General features: G+C 52.6%; 2 protein-coding genes across 2 annotated transcripts; one reads left to right on the top strand and one right to left on the bottom strand.

The window, feature by feature from the left end:
- Positions 1–3,516: 3,516 nt before the first annotated feature.
- Positions 3,517–7,534, top strand: PLP2 (proteolipid protein 2). Its single transcript, XM_056128606.1, has 5 exons — positions 3,517–3,811; positions 5,694–5,846; positions 5,947–6,042; positions 6,503–6,593; positions 7,144–7,534. The coding sequence occupies exons 1-5, from the start codon at positions 3,716–3,718 to the stop codon at positions 7,164–7,166; spliced, it is 459 nt and encodes a 152-aa protein (XP_055984581.1). The 5' UTR covers positions 3,517–3,715; the 3' UTR covers positions 7,167–7,534.
- Positions 7,535–7,551: 17 nt separating this feature from the next.
- Positions 7,552–21,174, bottom strand: PRICKLE3 (prickle planar cell polarity protein 3). Its single transcript, XM_056128605.1, has 9 exons — positions 21,045–21,174; positions 19,616–19,701; positions 18,433–18,616; positions 13,950–14,063; positions 13,019–13,156; positions 10,972–11,175; positions 10,666–10,852; positions 8,858–9,157; positions 7,552–8,336 (listed from the first exon to the last, which is right to left on the bottom strand). Exons 1-9 carry the CDS (start codon positions 21,084–21,086, stop codon positions 7,747–7,749), a joined length of 1,845 nt encoding a protein of 614 aa, XP_055984580.1. The 5' UTR covers positions 21,087–21,174; the 3' UTR covers positions 7,552–7,746.
- Positions 21,175–21,861: the final 687 nt, after the last annotated feature.

The following is a 21,861-nucleotide window of genomic DNA, read 5'->3' as shown; positions in this document are numbered from 1 at the left end:
CCGTGGCGTTTTTTCCCCACGCCCCCAGAGAGCGAGTGCTTTCTCAGGGGACCTCTGTTTATCTCTGCGCCCATGCCTGCTGCTTTCCCCCATTCATTCGAGTCACTTTTGGGAGTGGGGGACGGGCTGGGCTCACAGATCGCTACTAGGCGGGTTTCGGGGCAGGGATGAGTGGTGATAGCGTGGGGGGGGGGGCGGGGGGGTGAATCAGTTATGCCCGCGGTCCTGGCTCCGGAACCGTACAGACCCTCGTCTGACAACCGCATCGCCAGGCTAGAAAAAAGCAAAGCGGAGGCTTTCTTCCGCCGATGCCTGCGGTCTCTCGCTTCCGGCTTGCTGGGCTAGCTTTCGCTGGTGTGTACTCTGCCACCCATAGGGCACGGGCTGAGGCCCTGGACCGTTCTCCCCCTCCCCACCCCGGGGCGGAGCCGGGGAGGTGTGAGTCAGCGGGCCGGCTATGGAAGGGCTGTTAGAACTTTGGGGCCACACCCCCTTTTCCCTAGATGGAAAGGAACAGCGACTGGGCTTGTGTGCACACGCCATGAGCTGGGCGTGCCGGGTCCTAGGAGGGACCTGAGCTTCCTCCATCAAGCGAGCAGAGAGAGCCCCTGATCTGGGCCTCACGTGGCTGGCGGGACTTGCACCCTGGGTAGCCCCAAAGCAGGTGCTGACCGAGGTCAGAAATGTCCAGTCAGGGCCGGAGCAATAGCACAGTGGATAGAGTGCTTGCCTTGCACGGGGACGACTTGGGTTCGATCCCGGGCATTCCATATGGTTCCCCGAGCACCTCCAGGACTAGGTCCTGGTGCAGAGTCAATAGTAACCGCCAGCATCGCCTAGTGTGGTCCCCAAACCAAAAGAAAACAGAAATGTCCAGTCACCTTCACTTGTCACCACATCCGGAACCCTTTGGCCCCAGCCCCCCTCCCTCCTCCAAATGAAGGAAGCTGCAGTCAAGAACCGGCAGCTGGGTTGAAAAGGGCAACCCTCAGCCCTTAAGGAGAGTTATCGCTTTGGGGAGGGGTCTCGTGGAGGCGGAGTTAAGTGAAAAGGTACAGAGACAGGACAGTACTCAGCCCAGCCCTATTGTGAATTGGGCTATAAAGAGGTGAAGAGATAAATGGGCACAGCTACCCTGACTCAGAGTCTGGGGCGGGTGGGGCGCTATGGAAGTCAAAAAAGGGCACCAGAGCCCCGTCCTATAAACACAGTCACACCCAGGAGGCTAATAATAGAAACCCAGCCACCATTTACTTAGACCTATCCCTGACACTAGATTTGCTTGAACTCTCTTTCCATCTGGTTACACATCTATTTAATCTTCATCTGTCCGTTTCACAATGAATGGAGCGAAGTGCAGACCCAAAGAGTATGAATCGCTTGGAGTGGCAAGATTTCCTCAGTGGCAAGATTTCCTCCCCTACCCTCTTTAGCGTCCTTGCAGCTGACATGCACTGATTGAGGCCCAACTGTTTATCTTGCACTGTGATAGGTACTGGGCAGATACCAGAACAAAACAAAGATTTCAGTTCTTATGTGACTGATGTTGTAGGGGGCAGAAGGAAACCAGAAAACACAGGCCAATGAACACAAATTTGAAAGAGAAGTGAGTGAATATAGCCAAAGGAGGTTGCATTGGGGGAAATAATAACCTGCTGGTCTTTTTGGAGACCTAACATTCAAGCTTGGGCCTGACTGGCCAAAAGCCAGATGTCTAATGAGCTGGGGAAAAGGCACTAACCGAAGCGGGAACAGCCAAGTGCAAAGGCCCTGGTATGGGGCAGCTTTTTTTGCCGGAGAAACACAGATATCTCCTCAAAGAGTTGGAAAGCATACAGCACTGTAGGAATACGTATGCACGTATCATCTTTTACTTTCCAATCCTTCAACAACCTGAAGTTAAAGGAGGAGGAGGGATGGCTGTTTTCAAGGGGGCCTGGTCGCCAGGGAGATAGTTCCAGGGGCTAGATCACATGTTTTGCATGCTGGAGGCCAGCACTGCATCTCCCTTGAGCACTGAGCCAGGAGTAAACCCCAAGTACCACCAAGCAGGATCTCAAAATAAAAATAAATCAGGACCAGAAAAATAGTACAGAGGCTATGGTGCTTGCCTAGCTCGTGGCCAATCATGATCCCTGGAACCCCATAGGGTCTTTAGAGCCCCACCAGGAGTAATCTCTGAACACATAGGCAGGAGAAAGACCTGAACAATGCTAGGTGTGGACCCCCAAAACCAAAATTAAAATAAAAGTAATAAAATCAAGGGAGGCCCTGATGTCTATTCTGGCAACACTCCCAGTGTGTTCCTCAGTACATTTTGTGGGAGTGCATGACTCCTGTGTCCAGATGGCCCTCTTAACTGCAGAAACTGAGGCTGAGTCAGGAGAAATCACTTGTCTGGGGTAACACTTGAAATGGAAGCTTGGATCCCCCATCCAGTCTGGCACTCCTGGAACCTTTTTCTCATCTCTAAATGCCATCAAGAAATAGACATGGGCTTCTTCATTGTTTCTCACTTGGGGCTGCTGTGCTCACCAGTTCCTCTGCTTAGAACCAGGGAACCAGTCCCAGCACTGCAGCCCAAGACTCCCTGAGGATTGCATAACAGAGGAGACTCCTGACTTGGGCCCTGTTAATAACCCCCACCCACTTACTGACTGCCTGATGTGCACCAGGCCCTATTCTTTCTCTCCCTTTGAGCCAGCACTGTCTCATTCCTCCCACTACTGCTACATTTCTTCCACAAGTCATCCTTTAAGTGCAACTCGTTAGTCAAAAAAAACTCTGGATACCACAGTTTTCCTCCCCAGTGAGTGAGCCCCGTGTGGTTACAAAAGCTTACCTGGTCCATTGAGGAACACTTTTAATTTCTTGCTTATCCACAACTTTTCCAGAGGAAAGATGAATTTTAAAAGTAAAACACACACACACACACACACAACAGTGGGTAGGGGACAAAAAGCCATCTCACACCCTGCAGGATGAAAGTGTTAAGTCAGAAACCATCTCTGCGCGTGGGAAAATGTCTCAAATCCAAAATTTCCAAATTAATTTTGGCAACGTTATCTGGCTTTAGCCATAACCTTGGTTGTTTCTTTTGTTTGTTGCTTTGTTCTTTCTTTTCTTTTGACAGCTAAAGAAACGGTGCCACTCTTTCCCAGTCTCACCCTGTGCTTTTGAGTTGAAGCAGAGTCCTGGCCGTATTTGTATTCTGAAAAAGCGAGGACTCTCCCCATGATCGCTCATGGTATCCCAAACTACCAAGAAGTCCCAAAAACCTGTGCACCCAGAGATGGGGTACCGGGGCTGTGTGTAAGGGGGGAAAGGAGGCAGGGTGCAGGGCTTCGGGGCATCTGTATTCTGAAAAAGTAAGGGTTTCCCTCATGATCGCGCAAGGTACCCAAAACTACCAAGAAGTCCCAAAGACTGGTGCCGATACCGCGGTTGTGTGTGAGAGTGGGGGGTACGGGGTACGGTGCGTGGGGCTAAGAGACTCCTTAGCGGGCGGGGCCAGGGGGCTTCCGGGGCGGCAGCCACCTGGCCCGGCCCCCTCCGGCCCCGCCCGCTTCTGCTCGGCGCGGTGATTCACTCCCTCCTTTGCCCCGGGGCCCCCTTCCCGGCCAGACGGCGGGCAGCTCGGCTGGCTGTGCAGCGTCCTCGAACCCACTAGCAGGCCAGCAGCTCCTCCACACCCCTAGGGACTCCCGCGCACGCCATGGCGGATTCTGAGCGCTTCTCAGCCCCCGGCTGCTGGGCTGCCTGCACCAGCTTTTGGCGCACCCGAAAGGGAATTCTCCTCTTTGCTGAGATTGTGAGCTTTCCGGGTCTGGCGGGTGGGCAAAGGCCAGGGGAAAAAGGGGGCGGGGGCGGCTGAACCTGGCAGTGCTCGGCCGCCCCGGGTGAGCTAGGCTCGTGGCTCGGGAGGGCGCTCGGCAGTGGAGTGGGGGTGAGTGGGTTAGGGGTGGAGGCACAGAGGCGCACGGAGAATCAGTGGAGTTTGGAGAATGTGGTTGGGAGCTGCTAGCCCACGAGGTGAGCGAAAAGGGCCCATACGCACAAAGACTCTCGAGGGGGCCGCGTGGAGGAACACGTCGTGTACTCATCGGTGGATTTTTGAAGGGGTACCAAGGACCAGGGAGGTGTTGGGGGGCCCCCGGAGGCAGGGTGTGGCATGGTCTGGGCACTGGCGGGCGGGCTGGCCCTGCGCCCAGGGGCGGGGCCTGGTGGGGTGGGGCCCCCCCAACCCGGCGGTGGGGTGTCCCGCCCTGCGCCAGCTCTCCTGTTGGTGGGCGGGGGAGGTCCTTCGCCCTCCCAGCCGCGCTTTTCCGCCCTTGTTCCAGGGAACGCTGCCTTTGAGTCACTTGTAAAGAGGTTCAGCGCCTTTAACGGAGCCCTGCCCCTCCCGTGTCACTCTGCGCTTCCCAAAGAGGTTGCCGGGGGAACCGCACGTCCTGCCCAGTCCAAGCCCGAACTGCTCAAGAAACACCTGGCCGCGCCACTCCCCGCGGGCCACCCCTCTCCTAAAAGGGAAAAGGGGGAAACGGAGATACTCAAGGCTGCACTTTACTAGCTAGTATTACTGTGGATCGGTCACTTCACCTCTATGTGCATTTTTCTCATCTATAAAAGAAAGTAATATTACCCCGCCTACTAAGTTGTTATAATGATTAAGTAATTACTTACACAATTGTTTCTTTTGCTTTTTTGATTTGCAATTTTTGTGTGTATGGGCCACATCCAGCTGGTGCTGAGGGGTCGTGGGGATCCTGATGGTTTTGGGGGGACCATGTGGTATCAGGGATCTAATCCTGATCTCCCTTATGCACTGCAACCCTCTGAGCCATCTCCCCAACCCCCCAAATATTTTTTGGTTTGGGGGCCACACCCAGCGCTACTCAGGACTTACTCCTGGCTCTGCACTCAGGGATCACTCCTGGTGGGCTCAGAGGACCATATAGGTTGCCGGGGATCAAACCCTGTCAGCTGTATGCTAGGCAAGCACCCTACCCGTGTACTATCACTGCCTCCCCTAAATATGGTTTTTAAGTAATGTACTGGGCTGGGAACATAGTTCGAAAGGTTGCAGCATGTGTTCTATGAGTGGGAGGCTTGGGCTCCACATAGTCCCTTAGCACTGCAGGGAGGAGTGACCCCTGAGTCCCGAGCCAGAAGCACTGCTGGGTGTGCCCCTCCACCCCCATAAAACCCAAACCAACAAACCATGTTTGCAACCACGGTTAGTACAGAGAAAATGTTTAGCAATTACTATTATTAATCGTCTTTGCAGTACTAGTAGGCATCAAATTTCAAGATCCCTTGTTTTTTATTTAGATATTGAGGCCACACCCAGCAATGCTCAGGGGTTATTCCTGGTTCTGTACTCAGGGAACTATATGGGATGCTGGAATTGAACCTAGGTTGGCACTGTGCAAGGAAAGAGCCATACCCGCTATACTATTGCTCCCGCCCCCAAGACCCCTTGTTTAAACCATTCCTCTCAACCCTGGGAATCCATTGAAGGACATCTATTTTGGGTCATATTGCATATTTGGGACGGGGTGAGGCCTGGGGCTCAGGCTCTGAGCTTAGGGTTCACTCCTGGCAGTGCTCGGTGGCCTATCTGCATTATTGGCTGCATGGAAGACAAATGCCTTAACCCTTTATGTTCTGTGTCTCCGGCCCCTTCCTTCCAGATTTTGTGCCTGGTGATTCTGATTTGCTTCAGCGCCTCTACACCAGGATACTCCTCCCTGTCCGTGGTTGAGATGATCCTTGCTGCTATCTTTTTTGTTATCTACATGTGTGATCTGCACACCAAGATACAGTTCATCAACTGGCCTTGGAGTGTGAGAAAGGGGCTGAAGAGGGTGGCAAGGGGCCCAGGTCCTTGGGATGGTCTTCCTAAACCTGGGATTCTGACTTCTCTTTACTCCCTATGCCTTGCAGGATTTCTTCCGAACCCTTATAGCGGCCATCCTCTACCTGATCACCTCTATAGTTGTCCTTGTTGAGAAAGGAAACAATTCCAAAATTGTTGCAGGGGTAAGTGAGAGGGTTTTGAAGGTCCCAAGGCTGTCTCTTTTGCTGGGAGAAAGTGTGTAATGCACAGCAGGTCACGCCAGTCTTCAGAATCTGCAGGAAAGCCTGGCTCAGTCCCTAGTTTACTTCTCAAGCTTATCATCATTTACTGTTGTCAAGGCGCCAGCCCCTACTCTGGCACAAGGACCTTTGTCAACACACTCCCATGTGTTAGAATTTTGTCTTAAACATACAGCATGAATGGTGCTAGCAGGTTGCTGTTCACTGTTGAGAAGTTCAGAGAGGGTCTTGGGGAGAGGGGGTAGCAGGATGAATCAGGTCCTGTCTCCTGGCCTTTCCTTAGACCCTCTGGGACTTTAATCACCATCTCTGGATGTGGCAGGCAGTCACTGGTAGTGGTGATGCAGGGATGTGGGAGGCAGGCTGAGGAGTCTTACCAGCCCACCTATTTCCTGTCTTGTAGGTATTGGGTCTGTTGGCTACTGTCCTCTTTGGCTATGATGCCTATGTCACCTTCCCCTTGTGGCAGCAAAGACACACTGCAGCCCCTACTGGTAAATATGTGTGTGTGTGTGTGTGTGTGTTTAGGGGGAGGGGTGCTGGCAGGTCTGAAGAGAAGAAAGTGTCTTTTAGGTGTTGTTTAGGTAATGGGTCTGTGGGTTACTGTCCTCTTTGGCTATGAAGCCTATCTCACCTTCCCCTTGTGGCAGAAAAGACACACTGCAGCCCCTACTGGTAAATGTGTGTGTGTGTGTGTAGGGGAAGGGGTGCTGACAGGTCTGAAGAGAAGAAAAAGTATCTCTCAAGGCATGCAAAGGCAAATTTTGTCCCTTGTTTTGTAATCATGGCTTTAGTGCCAAGAAGTACTCCTAAGCATAAGTGTTTTTGATTTGTTTGTTTTAGGGACACACCCAGCAATGCTCAGGGGTTACTCCTGGCTCTGCACTCAGGAATCACTTATGGCGGAGCTTGGAGGATCACATGGGGTGTCTGGGATTGAAACTGGGTTGGCTGTGTGCAAAGCAAGTGCATTACCTGCTGTATTATCACTGCGGCTGGGCATGTGCATTCAGTCAATGCATTCTCTCTTTGCCTCATTTGCAGACCCTGCTGATGGACCCGTGTAGGTGAACTCTCTTCCCTTTTCTCTGGACCCTGCAAATGACACCTCTGTTGAAATAACTCCCCTCTGTCCCTACAAAACTCCCAGCCCCCATGAGGTTACAGTGCTTTTTCTGGAGCATTTGTCTTACAGCTTGCCAATCACCCTGCTGGGTGTGGCCACCTTCGTGGGCGTATTCTAGGTGCCCTTTCTGCAGTGTTCAGCTGGCCACACCAGTTCTGACTGAGTGATGCTGCCCACCCCCCACTTAAGTCCCTAAATGAGGAGGACCAAAGATTTCAGGCCCCATGTTATGCCTCACTTCTCAATGTGAGGGAGGTTCTATGGAGGGATAGATCAATAATAAACAGATTGTTTTGAACAGGTGAATGAATAAGTTAATCCTTTGATCGAATGTGGGGAAATGTCAAGAGGGTGGCCGCAGAAGCAAGGGGATAGATAAGCCAGGCTTTCCCGAAACATGAAATTACTCTGGTAATACAAACACAGCGGGAGGCGGGTGGGGAGGGAGGTTCTGTCTGACTTAGGCTGAGGAGGAATCATTGTCTAGAATGAGTCAGAGACCCCCTAGTACTCCCTGGCCTTCAAGCCAAGATGCAGTTCTTGTCTCTAGCCTGGCGAGGCACCCCTGGGCGCAAGTCCTGAGGGAGCTGTGGAGATGGAGAATTGGGGGTCTTGGGTGCAGTTCCCTGAGCAGACAAGGGCCTACATAGGTGTGGGGGCAGAGGGATGCGTTCCCCAAGGAAGAAGCCATCGTCTTCGGAGGACTCAGAACTGGGGTTGGAGGGCGAACTGGAACAAGATCCTGAGTCTGACCCCGATCCTAATTTATGTGCGTGGGGGCGATGCCGGCCAGAGTGGCGGTGGTGACGGTGGTGGCAGCGGCGGCCACAGCGATGTCGGCTGGATACCTCGGGTGGGGGACTTCGTGGCCTCCTGCGCTGGGATGGGGGAGCACTCAGGGTCCGCCGTGGGCCTCCCTCAGACACCAGAGGATCACGGAAGCTGACCCGTGGGGTGCTCTGGCGACCAAAAGCATCATCTTCTCGGCATGAATCCACCTGGCTGGGGGACCCCGGTGGTGGCTCGGGGGCGCTGCGGAGCCCCAGCTCGGGCATGGAGTGGCGGTGAGGAGTCCCTCGAAGAAAGCGGGTGGGTTCCTCGGGTCCTGCATCTGGACAGAATTGGAGAACATTCCTGTATTCAGCCCTTGCCGTGCCCTCTTGCGGGATGTCCTGTGCAAGGGCCTCCCTTTGTTCCCTTCCCCAACCAGGGCCAGGACGGTGGGAGCATGGGTGAGAGAGGGGCAATGACATGGGAAGTCAGGAAATATGAAGTCAGGGCGGTTTCTGGGGATGAGAAGTGGGAGCATGAAGAATGAGCAAGACCAAATAGGGGGGTGTGACTGAAGGGGGCATGGCACAGGCGGAAATTGACAAGAAAATTTTTTGTTGAAAGAAGGTGGAGCATCAAGGGTTTAGCGGAAAGGAGGAACTAACTGAAGCAGGGGCTGTCCCTGTACAGTCAAGGTTCCTGAAGGGGTGTAGTTTGGCCTGACACTAGGCCTGGAATGTTTGGTAGCTGGTACCTGGAGAAGATGGGGATGGAGGCTGGGAATGACGCGGAGAGGGGCCAGGGTAAGGCAGGGAGGTTGGGGACGTGGTATAGCTGGTCAAGGCTGCAGGATGAGCTCACCAGGGGCTGGGTTGGTACTGGTGCTTTTGGTGGCCATCTCTGATGCCCCCTCCACGGCAGAGAAAGGGGCTGTGGAGGCTGTGAGTGGTGTGGAAACCGTACTTGCGCTCCAGCTTCGGCGCCCGGTCCTGGGAACTGGGGGATCAGACCCCATACTGCAGGCATGGGAGCAGAAGATCAGCCCATGGCGTGGCAGGAAAGGGCGGCCCAGGAGGGCCCGCCTGCAGCGACTACAGCAGAAGCAGCGGTCTGAGGCGTGCCAGTGTTGGCCCTCATAAGCCATCTGGCCCTGGTCCAGGCCTGTGGGATCCGGCAGGAGAAGGGAAATTGAGGCAGAGACCCCAACCACCCCCCCGTCACTCCTCAGTGAAACCCTCTAAGGAAATGGCAGAAAATCTGCAGCAGGGTACCCAGTGAACCCTCTTCCTTCACCTCTCCTACATAGGAAGGAATTGATACTCACCCCCCCACCCTTTCCTCACTCTCTGACTCTCCTGAACCTGGTAAATATCTCTTCCTTCCTCCTTCTTTTCTTCCCAAGGGTGAGCCCTCCCAAAGTGGGGGTGGATATAGTCAGGTTTGGTTAGAGGTGACTCGGGGAGGGGGAGGGGGAGACGGCTCAAAGGGCTGGATCACATGCTTTGTGTGTTTGTGTGTGTGTGTGTGTGTGTGTGTAGGTTTGGGTCTGATCTCTGCTACTACATGGTCCCCAGAGCACTTAGCAAGCAAGACGTGGGTGTGGCCCAAAAACAAAAGAAAAGGGGCTGGAGCGATAACACAGCGGGTAGGGAGCTTGCCTTGCACCAGACTGATCCGGGTTCGATTCCCAGCATCCCATATGGTCCCCCGAGCACCGCCAGGAGTAATTCATGAGTGCAAAGCCAGGAGTGAACCCTGTGCATCGCTGGGTGTGACCGAAAAAGCAAAAAAAAAAATGGTAAAATGGTTTCTAGTAAAGAGAACAAAAGGGAATGCCCTGCCACAGAGGCAGGGTGGGATGGGGGGGATGGGGGGTGGGAGGGATACTGGGACCCGTGGTGGTGGAAAATGGGCACTGGTGGAGGGATGGGTACTTGATCATTGTATAACTGAAACTCAAGCACAAAAATTTGTAAGTTTACAACTGTACCTCATGGTGTTTCACTAATAAAAATTAAAAAAAAAAAAAATTTTTAAAAAGGCCTGGGAAGTACAGAGAGCATAAGACATGGCCTTAGTAACAAAGCAGCGGGATTGTGGGGCCAGACCAATAGTACTATGGGTAGGGCAAATGCCTTGTATGCAGTCGACCTGGATTCAATCCCTGGCATCCCATATGGTCCCCTGCACTACTAGAATTGATTCCTGAATGTAGAGCCCGGAGTAACCCCTGAGAATCTCCAGTTGTGGCCCCCAAACAAATAAAAAGCAGTGGGGCTTCCAGGCCAGAGCATAACTTAAAAGGTAGGAATTACCCAGGCTAGTGGAGGGCAGTCTTAGAAAACAGGGCACTGGCCAGAGTGATTCCCAGCATTCCATACATTGAGGTCGCTCAAGCCCTGCCAAGAGTGATCCCTGAGCCTAAGTAAGCTCAGAGCCCCACCGTTGTGGCCCAAAAATGAAAAAACAAAGTATGGCATGATGGATGCTTTTGCAGTGGGATCTGTCCAGTGAAGGAGACTGAGGAGAGAAGGGGTTGATGGTATCAGGCCAGACCAGAAGTCTAGTAGGAGATGTGGCCTAGATCACAGCAAGAATCCTGATGGACTGGAGCTGAGGCCTGGCTGCCCATCCCTGCCAAGCCCCTTTCCAGTCCTGTGTTCACCCACCGATGTGCTCCCCACAGCCATCACAGTACTCCGCGTGGCGGGCCTCATAGCAGGCACAGCAATGTGGCCGGCTCTGTTGCATGACATAGCGCTGCCCACCAAGCGATGCCTCACATTCGAAGCAGCAGAAGTGGCCCATGTGCCAGTGCCGGCCCTCCGCCTCCGTGCATTCGGGGGAGAAGATGATCTGTAGGGAATGAAGAACATCTGTGGCCACCAGAAGGGCAGCTACTGGCCCTACCCACTCTAACTCTGCTTCCAGCTCCATCCACCACCCCCTCCACACATACAGCAAAGAATACTAACCTCATCGCAGGCTTGGCAGCGGGGCCGCAGGCGTTCAGCATGGTGGCGGCCACAGTAGACCTTGCCGGCATGGTAGAAGTAGATAAGGTCCACCAGCAACTCCTGACACGTGGAACACACAAAGCACTGCGGGTGCCAGCAGGTCCCTAGGCCTGCGCGGCTGGCAAAGACTGCAATGTCTCCACCTCCAATCTGCTTTCCACACTGCGAAATGAGATGGGCACCATCACCAAGCTGGTCAGATGGTGAAGGGGTCACCAAAAACCCAAACCCAAACAAACCCTAAAACAAAAACAAAACCCACCAGGGCCAAAGAGATAGCACAGGAGGTAAGGTGCTTGCCTTTTACATGACCTATTTTGGTTTGATTCACAGCACCCCCTAGGGTCCCCTAAGCACTTCTAGGAGTAATCCTTGAGCACAGAGTCAGGAATAGTCCCTAAGCAGCACTGGACGAGCCCCCCCACCACCCCCAACAAAAAATAAATGTCAATGGAGCTGGAGAGATAGTACAGCAGGTAGGATGATTCCCTTGCACGCAGTTGATCCAGGTTCGGTCCCTGGCACCCCATATGTCTCCTGAGCCCCACCAGGAGTGACCCCTGAGCTTAGAGCCAGGATTTAGCCCTAAACATCGCTGGATGTGACCCAAAAAACAAAATAAGAACAACAAAAAAATCACACTCAGGAGTTCCTCATAGTGGGCTTTTGTGATTGGTCTTCCCCTCTGGGTAATTCTGAGCCAGACTCTGCCTAACCACAGGGAGTTGGGTGGGACGGACAGATGACCTGGGTCCTAAGAGTCAGCCCTGCTCCTATGTGTGGTGATCTTACAGGCAAGTCTTGCCCTTAGAGGTTTAAGGAAAGCCATAGAGACAGTTCAAGCCATTGGTGACAGCTCACAAAATGACAGCAGTATCAAAGGCCAGGTTCACCCACCACGTGGGCCTTGAAGACAAATTCTACCCACCTACTTCATTAGAGACAGACCTTACCATGTGTTCTTCTATTTGAAGAGGGGACTCCCAGCACTGCTTAAGCCCAATGGTGATTAATGGACTTGGGGGCTGCATTCTGAGGTACTTTAGGAACAAGGAATAGAACTCAGGACTATACATGTGCACAGTATTCTAAAGGACACATCCCAGGGCTGGGGAGATAGGACAGCAGTTAGGGCTCTTGCCTTGTATGTGGCCAATCCAGGTTTAAAACCTGGCAGTTCATAGGGTTTCCCAGAGCCCTGCCAGGAGTGATCCCTGAGATCAGAGCCAGGAGTAAGCCCTGAGCACCACCAGTGTGGTCTCCCCAAACAGCAAACAAAAACTAAATAAAAATTAATGGCACATTCCAACCACAAGAAAAGCAGAGGACTAAGACCCTGGCCCCTATCCACTGTACAGTGGGGCAAGTAGGCCAGGGGTGATCTTGCATCACTGTGAGAAAGGAGGAGCAGACCCCATAAGGACACTGGAGACCCACACTGGGGTTTAAAGTGGCTACTTTCAGGGGTGGAGTGATAGTACAGTGGGTAGGGCATTTGCCTTGCACACAGCCAGCCAACCTGGATTTGATCCCCAGCATTTCATATGGTCCCCCAAGCTTGCCAGTAATTCCTGAGTGCAGAGCCAGAACTGACCCCTGAGCATTGCTGGGTATGAACCCCCCAAAAAAAACCTCATCAACAACACTATAAATCACAGTACCTCAATAAAGATTAAAACTCATTAAAAAATAAATACATAAAGAGGACAGTTTTGGGGCCCAAGAAATAGTGGATAAGGCACTTGCCTTTGCATGCGGCCAGCCTGGGTTCAATCTCTGACACCACATAGGGTCCCTTGAGCCCCCAAGCCAGGAGTGATCACTGAGCACAAAACCACAAGTAAGCCCTGAGCACAGTTGAGTGTGCACCTCTCCAAAAACCAACCAAACAAACAAACAAAATAAAGAGGCCAGTCTCATCTTCCCAGGGCTTGGTAGAGGGTCTGTGAAGCCTGAGACTTGGAGCAAAGATCTCACTCACTCATCCTGGCCCTTTGTGGCTTACCTCCTCACAGATGGCCCCAGTGATGGTCACCGGAAAGATGCGCACTGTGCCTCGCCCCAAATTCTCTCGCTTCCGCTGCTGGCTAAAGGAGCGGAGCTCTTTCTTCTCCTCCTCTTCCAGTGCAGTGCAGTACTGTGCCTGCGGGTGGGTGGGTGTGTGTGTGAAGGGCTTCCAGGCTCATCCTTTGAGGCTACCCAACCACCCTTTGTAAATTTCATCTGCTTTCACAAAACTTCTGTCTAGGCCTTATGGAGTTGGTGCCTCCTGCTTAGAGTTCTCACCCTGTGGGGTTGAAGAGCTAGCACAGTAGGTAAAATGCTTGCCATGCACACGGTCAACCCTGGATTGATCCCTAGCACTACAAAGGGTTTCTTGAGCACCACTGGGAGTGATACCTGAGAGCAGAGACAAGAGGAAGGCCTGAGCACAGCCAAGAGTGGGCTAAACCCTCACCCCCAAATTCTCACCCCTTAACTCCATACAGTGCTAGGGATCAAACCTAAAGTTCCTACAGGCAAAGCATGAGCTCCAGACCTTCTAGGCATCTCCCAGTCATACTCCTCAGCTCTTCTTCCAGTGCCCAGCAGTGGCCAAGGAAATGTCCCAATTGTTGCTTTCAGCTCAGAGAAACTCACCTTTCTGTGAGCATTTCTTTTTATTGTTGGCGGGGGGAGGGGAGGGAGGCACGTCCAGCTGTGCTCAGGGCTTACTCCTGGCTCTGTGCTTAGGGATCACTCCTGCCAGGGTTCAGGGGACAATATGTGGTACCAGGAATCAAGGAATCAAACCCAGATTGTTTACATTCAAGGCAAGCATCCTGTCTTCTGCTGTACTATCCATCTGGTCTTGCTGTGTCCATCTTTCCAGCTGCCAGCAGTGGCCCAAGCTGTGCCCTAACCTTGCATTTCTTTCCGGTTTTCTCTCTCCTTACCTCACTGTCGTGTGGGGGCAGCTGGTGCAGCAGCTGCTTGATCCTGTATTTCTCCCCAGGACTGTTAACATAGGGAACCTTGTCCTCAGGAAGGCAGCTGAAAAACTGGTAGACCTGGGAATGCACATGGAATGGGAAAAAGCTATTATTTACTTGTCTGTTTATATTTTTGGTTCTTCAGTCACACCCAATAGTACACAGAGCTTTCCCTGGCTCTGTGCTCAGGGATCATTCCAGGCAGTGCTTGGGTGACCCTATACAGCACTAAGGACTGAAATGGGGCTGGTCATGCATAAGGCCTTAATTTCTGGACTATCTCACCAGCCCTGAGAGAAAGCAAATTATAATGAACTAAGGGATGTGTTCGGATATAGTGGAATAGTGGGGATCAGGTTCCTACTGCTCTGAGAATATTAAAATATTTCTATGGTCTGGACCACCCCATCCCTCTTTTTAAACTGGACCATTTCTATCAGTTCTCAATCGTGCAACCAAGTTCCCCTGTGTTTATGGTTTTTTGTTTTTATTGAGAGGGGTGTGTGGGGGCCACACCTGACAGTGTTCAGGAGCTATTTGTGACTCGATGCTTGTAGGGTCTTTCTTGGAAGTGCTAAGGGACCATGTGGTGCTAGGTATTGACAGCAGTATGACAAGCACTCACTCCTCTCCCCAGCCCTCCCTATGTTGTTTATTTTGTTGTTGTTGTTGTTGCTATTGTTGTTGGTGGTGGTATAGGGCTGTGCTCGGGGCTTATTCCTGGTTCTGAACTCAGGGATCACTACAGGTGATGCTGTGGGGACCATATGGGATGTCAGGGAGTGAACCAGAGTCAACTGAGTGTAAGACAAGCTCAGTAACTGTTATACTATTCTTCTGCTCTCCTCCTGCCTAAGTTTTGTTTTTGTTTTGGGGCCACACCCTGCAATACTCAAAGGTTACTTATGGCTCTGCACTCCTGACAGTGCTCAGGGAACCATATCAGATGCCAGGGATTGAAACCGGGTCCACTGTATGCAAGACAAGCGCCTTACCCACCATACTATCTCTCCGGTCTCTCTACTTTTTTGGTTTGGGGACCATAACAGGTGATGCACAGGGCTTACTCCTGATTCTGCGCTCGGGGATCACTACTGGTGGTGCTCAGGGGACCATATGTGTTGCCAGGAATCAAACCCATATCAGCCACGTGCAAGGCTGTCTTACCTACTGTACTCAGGCCCAATCCTCCATGTGTTTTTTTTTTTTGCTTTTTGGGCCACACCCGGCAATGCACAAGGGTTACTCCTGGCTCTGCACTCAGGAATTACTCCTGGCGGTGCTCAGGGGACCATATGGGATGCTGGGAATCGAACCCGGGTTGGCCGCGTGCAAGGTAAATGCCCTACCTGCTGTGCTATCGCTCCAGCCCGTTTTTTTTTCTTGGTGAATAAGGTACTGTTTATTAAAGCTTATTTAGAAAGATGTGAGAGAAGAGAGAGACATATACCTTCGAGAAAACACAGGATTCTCCATAGTGGAAATAGGCAAGCAAAGAACATAGAGACAAGCAAGAGAGACAGTGTTCAATGGAGAACACAGTCTTGAAGAGCAAGCCTCCTCCCCTCCTCCCTATCTTCCCATGCAGCTTCTATGCCTCTGCTACTCCACTCATGCCCTCCTCTTTATAGCAAGATCTTTCAAGTGCTGGGTGCACTTGTGTTTCTATTTCCTCCCTTTCAATTCTCTCTGGGCCCCACTTCATTTGGGCCTTCCAGTCCCTTCAGTTTCTGCATTTCTCCAAACAGTTCATGCCACAACGGATATAGCATCTATATTGTTACCACCATTGTTTGCTTCTCAAGACTTTAGCAGCATGGGACCATGAACTCTCCCTTTTCTGGAAGACACAGTTTCTGGGGCTTTCAGAGAAAACCTCAACTTCCTGGCTCCCTACCTTTTCTTAAATTGCAGTGAGTGAGGAGGGATACTTGGCAGTGCTCAAAGATCATTCCTAGCTGTGTTCAGAGGACCATGTATGATTTTGAGGATTGAATTGGGGACAGCAGTGTGCAACACAAGTAACCTGTTCTCTCACTCTGGGCCCTGCTTCCTATCTGACAGGCTGCCTTTTCCCTGTGCCTCTTTTAGTTCTAACCCTTAAATGTGTGAGGGTCCTCAGTTCCAGTCCTTGAGCTTCTTAACTCTGTCTGTGTACACTCCCTTGGGACTTGCATCCAACCTCAGAGTTATAAATAGCATCATCTTCTGTCTAAAGCTTCACAAACGCATACCTACAGCCTGGTAACCTCTCCCTTGAGTTTCAGACAACTTGGCAGCTTAGCTATGTAACAGGCATCCCAAATGCTACAAGGCCAAAACCAAACATATGCTCTTATAATTCCAACTTGCAATGCCTAGTCTTCTTGCTATTTTTCTTATTTGTTTGGCAGCTACATAAAAACATTTTTTATGTTCAGGGGTTACTCCTGGCTCTGCACTTAGGAATCACACCTGCTGGGGTTTGGGGGGACCATAGGGGATGCCAAGGATCAAACAGGTTGGCCATATGCAAGGCAAACAGCATACCTGCAGTATGATCTCTCCAGCCCCATCTTATCAGTTAAACTGGCCATCCTTAGGTTCATCTCTAACTCGTCTCTATCTCACACAGAGGAGTTAATCATCTCAATTCTACCCTCAAAACAGATCCCAAGTCCAGGGCCAGGGATGTAGTTCTGTAATTACAGGCATGCCTTACAGAGATGAGGCCCTGGGTTTGACTCCCTAGCATAATAATCAATAAACGAACAAACCATATACAGAATCAGCGCACTGCACACTGCTTCTACCACCAGTGTGAACCTTCCCTTCCCTAGCCCCCTACTCCTTCACAACTCTTCACATCACTTTCCACCCGTCACCTGTGTCTGCAGTATACTCAGTCAAAGGGTTCCCAGTAAATCTCCAAACAAACTGCATCTCTTTGCTCACAAGCCTCTTATGCCCAAGTGGAAGTCAAAGTCCTTTCCATGGCCTTGCCACTCCTCTGATCTCACCTCCAACCACTCTGTGCTGGCTGCCCTGGTCAGCTCTGTTCTTCGTGCAGGCCAAGTTCACTCCTGCCTCAGGGCCTTTGTGTCTATTCCCTTTGCTTGGGTCCACCTGTGTTGTCTACCTGGAGTACTTCACATGTTGTTTTATTTTTGGGGGGTCACACTTGGTGGTGCTCAGAGGTAACTCCTGGCTCTGGACTCAGGAATTACTCCTGGTGGTACCTAGAATACCATATCGGGGTGCTAGGGGTTGAAGCTGGGTTGGCCTTGTACAAGGCAAATGCCCTACTGCTGTACTATCTCTCCCGTCCCCCACTTCACATCTTGAGGAAGCGTCAAGTTCTCAGAGATTTAGCTGGGTGCCCTGTTTACAACTCTTCACATCACTTTCCACCCGTCACCTGTGTAAATAGTCCTTGACCTTTACATCTTTTGCCATTTCTACCTCCCAGGTTTGTTTACTGGTCATGTCTCCCTTTGGTAAGTTAATCTCCTTGAAGGCTGGATATTCTATGTCTACGTAGTGTGTTCACAGCCATGTCTCAGTGCCGAGAACACGGTCTGCTATTCAGTGTTGCTCTGTGACTCATTGCCAAAAGAACCAATGAACAGAGAAGTGGTAAATGAGGGGCTGGGTGTAGAATTGCAGTGGGGAGCATAGGCCCCAAGGAACTGGCTTAAATGAGCCCTAGAATTCCTTATGGGTTATGCGGAGCTTACCAAGGATATGATCACAAGGATATGTACCACCTTACCACACACCTTTAGCACTGTTCCAGACATAGGTCTCCTCTTGCATATATGCGCCAGTGTGTTTTTGTGTGTACATATGTCTGTATACCCACAGGAGAACAGTGGGTTGAGTGCTTGTCTGGTATGTGGTTGAGTTAGGTTTGGTTCCAGTACCCCACTGGGTTTCGAAAGGCCTGCCAGGAGTGATCCCTGAGCACATGCAAGTGTGGTCTAAAAACAAACAAAAAGTCATTCCTGAGTACAGATCCAGAATTAAGTCCTGAGCATTATCAGGTGTGCCCCCAAGGCAGACTACAAATAAAATAGTGGATGGTGGGGATGGAGAGATAAAACAGCAGGTAGGGCACTTGCTTTGCATGCAGCCAACCCAGGTTCGATCCCCAGCATCCCATATGGTCACCCACGGCCACCAGGAGTGATCCCTGAGCATAAAGCCAGGAGCAAGGTTAAGCACCATTGGGTGTGGCCCCAAACCAAATAAAACTAAACAATAAAGGTGGATGGTGGGGCTGGAGAGATAGCACAGTGGGTCAGGAGCTTGCCTTGCATGAGGCCTACCTAGGTTTAATCCCTGGCATCTCATATGGTCCTCCAAGACTGCTAGGAGTTATCCCTAAGCATTGTCAGGTGTGGCCCCAAACCCAAAACAGTAGATACATAAATAAATACATAAAAAGTCGATGGTGGCCTCTGATCACCTGCTCAGGCTTGAGACCTGGGGGCACCCAGGCATACTCCTCAGACGCACAGCCTGAATCATCATCAGAGATGGAGTGGCGCTGGAAGTCAGAGATGAGACGACACATTATGCGTTCGAGGTCCACAGGCACTGTCCTCATGGCATGCTCCTCCCTCGGGCATTTGCAGTGCTGGCAGATCTTTCTGAGGGGGCCAAGGAGTCAATTAGTAAGGGTTAACCCTACCCTCTTGTAACCCAAGAAAGTCCGACTGAGGGGCAGGAAGATTATCACTCCCAGAGGGCCCTCAGCCAGGCCAGGGTGCTGAGTACAAGAGTGGGGCTGGGAACCAGATTGGGGCTGTAGAGTCTTAAATCCATTGCCACTGCCCCACTCCCTCCTCACCCCTGACACCTTCTTTCAATTCTGGGATTCAGCTCAGACTTCCCACCGCCAGCTGGAGTTGGAATGGGGCTCTAAGTCTAAAATTGGGAGTTCTGAATCTTACAACTTCCCCTTAGGACTGGCTCTAGACCTGGGCCAGAGCGATAGTATAGCAGGTAGGACGTTTGCCTTGCCTGTATCCAATCAGAATTCCATCCCTGGCAATCCATATGGTCCCCCGAGCATCATTAGGAGTGCAGAGATAGGAGCAAGCCTTGAGCATCACCAGATGTGTGCCCAAAACAGACAAAGAAATAGCTTTGAACTTTGTGGGGTAATTTTCCCTAGAGGGAGGCTCTAACCTCTATTGGGACACAGAAATTGAGGGCGGAGGGGAGGGTCTCTAGGTCTGAGGGTAAGTCTCTTGTCTGTGAATGTCTAGGAGAGGCTAAGACCTGCGGTCTAGAATGGGAATTTTAAGCCTCTCCTGGCAGCCAGTGCACATGGCTGGGGGCAGTGCTCAGAGCCCGGATGAAGGCTGGGGCTCAGAGACTTCCTAAGGACCCTTCTGGGGAGGAGCTTGCAGTGGAAGAGGCTGTCTGGTGGGTGGGGCCCTCCCGGGAACTGAACAATAAGGAATGAGTCACAACAGAGCTGAGGGGAGAGCGGGCTCATGATCTGAGTTTTTCCCAACTGAGCTCCCACGGTGGGTGGGAGCAAGCCGGTGGGTGGGAGCAAGCAGAGAGGCTTGACCTGATTCTCTGGGGGATTCCCCCGAGGGCGGGGCTTACCCAGGTAAGACCTCAGCCTGGTCACCTACCTCCAGCCGTGAAGCAGGAAGCCGGGGCATTGATCTCGACAGGAGTTGCAGGGTTGGCCCCGGTCAGGGTCCTCAGCTTCTGGAGGCTGTGGTGGGCGGGGGCAGGTGCGGGACAGGGCGCGGCGCGGGGGTGGGGCGGGAGGGAGAAGTCAACGCCCACCTCTCCACTACGACGCCAGCCATGTACCACAGGCTGCGGCATGTCCCACCTGGGCAATGCTGGGCAGGCTGGGACAAGGCCCGGAGCATGCGGGAGGGGGACACAATCCAGGTAGAGGCGGGGCGGCTGATGCCACCTTTCTATATACTCACTTTTCCAGGAATTCTCCTCCCAGGCCAGCTTAGGGCTCCCACCAGCCTCTGCCTCATCCAGGTCCCCAACACATCTCCGCGAACTAAGTCGCCTCTACCGGTCCTCATTGCAGTCCCTTTCCACTCAGGGCGACAACAGTTTGCTTCCACAGTCAGGGAGTCTGAGACTCCCCATTCTCACTGGGGACTCCCCACTGCCCCTCTTTTCAGAAGCTCACCCAAATGCTGGCATCACCCTCTCAGACCTATGCAACTGGAGAATTTCCCCTAGGGATCTCAGTAGTCCCTGATCCTTCCAGAAACCCAGCTCACTCTTCTTTGAGATCTATGTAGCCCTATATTTTAGGACTAGACAAGAAACCCAGGCCCCCACCTGGAGAAGCCTTGGGGGAATTCCTGGTGGTGCTGGACGGTGGGTGGGGCCCATGAGGGGGCACAGGAATCCAGCTCTTTGAGTTATCTGCCCTTACCTAGAAAACCCTTCCAAATAAGAAGACCATCCTACCCAGGCGACCAAAATCCCCACGACTAGGGAGGGGCTTGAGCAACAGTACAGCGCTTGCTTGACTTGCACGCAGGCAGCCCGGGTTCAATCCCCGGCACCATAAATGGTCCACTAATCCCTGAGCGTAGAACCAGGAGTAAGCCCTGATCACCGCCGGGTGTGCCCCACAAAAAAAGCTCCCCAGCTGACGTGGAAGCCCTTTTCCTTCAAAACCTTGACCCTCAGTACTGTAGTACCCCAAGAACGTGTGAATTCATTCCTTAGTCTACCCTCTGACAAGGTGGAGGGGAGGTCCCTTTCCTAGGGGCCAAAGGGCTCAATATTTTGACCCTCAACCCCAAACTCCATCATAACTCACACAACCGGGAAAGGGAAGGCGCTGGGGTGCGGATGAAGGGGCTGCGGAGAGACGATTCGGGGTCCTGGGCTATATCTCTACGTTGTTAATTGATCCACACGCTTCCAGCAGCAGCCCCTGCCTTTCTGGTCGAGGAAGCTTGGGGAAACGGATTTCCATCCCCTCCAAGGGGCGTATGCTCAATCTCCTCTGCCTCCTGTCCTGGGCCTCAGTTTACCCCCGTCCCCCCATCCCTTCCCTTAAGTCCCGCTCACCGCGCGCTCAGAGCGACGCCTCCGGGAACCCCGCGCGAACATGGCGCGGCTGGACAGGGTCGAGCCGGGCCGGGTCAGGCGGACGGGATCCTCGCGGCCGTCAGGTCATCGCGCGTCCGGCCGGTGGGGGAACTGGGTTCCGTAAACCCGACACCGGTGTGGGAGGAGCGCAACTCTCAGGGTCCGCCCCCCCTCGGCCCCCGTCGGCCGGCCGGCCTCGAGGGGAGGGGCACCCCGCGGTGCAGCACAAGGCCCAAGCACTCCGCAGCCCTCGGTAGCTGCGGAGCAGCCGACTGCACCCCCTCCCCGCCCCCGCCCATCTCAAGGTGTCCCGTGGCCTCTCCCAGAGCGTCATAGCGTAAGACCTTGACAGTGGAGGAAGGGAAACTTGGGAGTAGCGACCCAACAGTAAGAGGTGGTGTTTGTGGTGTTTGTGGTGACGGGGATCGATCTCGGGACCTGACACATGCCAGGTTTGTGATCTGTCTGGGTATTTGCTATTTTTTCCGGGGTGCGGGCGCACATCCATCGGTGCTCGGGGCTTACTCTTGGCTCTGTGCTCAGGTATCCCTCTTGGCAGGGCAGAGTGACCATATGGGATGTCAGGGATCGAACCTGGGTTGACCGAGTGCTAAGCAGGTGCCTTACCCACTGCACTATCGCTCCAGCCCTCGCTAGGATATTTGTATGGACACTTCATGTCGCCTTCTCTTGCACGCTTATTTGGTGGTTTGGTGGGGGGTTAAGGCCCACCTTGACTTCCTCCACACTGCTATTCTGATGAACTCTGTGAGGAGGGTCCCTAAACTCATCGCAG

The sequence above is a fragment of the Sorex fumeus genome, unplaced genomic scaffold, assembly GCF_029834395.1.
Source record: "Sorex fumeus unplaced genomic scaffold, SorFum_2.1 ptg000065l, whole genome shotgun sequence".
NCBI lineage: Eukaryota > Metazoa > Chordata > Mammalia > Eulipotyphla > Soricidae > Sorex > Sorex fumeus.
Note: the sequence above shows the minus strand (reverse complement) of the source record. Positions and strands in the feature narration are given on the sequence as shown.

Coding starts and splice junctions, on each gene's coding strand:
- PLP2 (XM_056128606.1), top strand. CDS start 3,716: ATGGCGGATTCTGAGCGCTTCTCAGCCCCCGGCTGCTGGGCTGCCTGC. Junction 5,847..5,946: donor TCATCAACTGGCCTTGGAGT/GTGAGAAAGGGG, acceptor TATGCCTTGCAG/GATTTCTTCCGAACCCTTAT. Junction 6,043..6,502: donor ATTCCAAAATTGTTGCAGGG/GTAAGTGAGAGG, acceptor CCTGTCTTGTAG/GTATTGGGTCTGTTGGCTAC.
- PRICKLE3 (XM_056128605.1), bottom strand. CDS start 21,086: ATGTTCGCGCGGGGTTCCCGGAGGCGTCGCTCTGAGCGCGCG. Junction 13,157..13,949: donor TGCCCCCACACGACAGTGAG/GTAAGGAGAGAG, acceptor ACCCACCCGCAG/GCACAGTACTGCACTGCACT. Junction 8,337..8,857: donor CAGTACCAACCCAGCCCCTG/GTGAGCTCATCC, acceptor AATTCTGTCCAG/ATGCAGGACCCGAGGAACCC.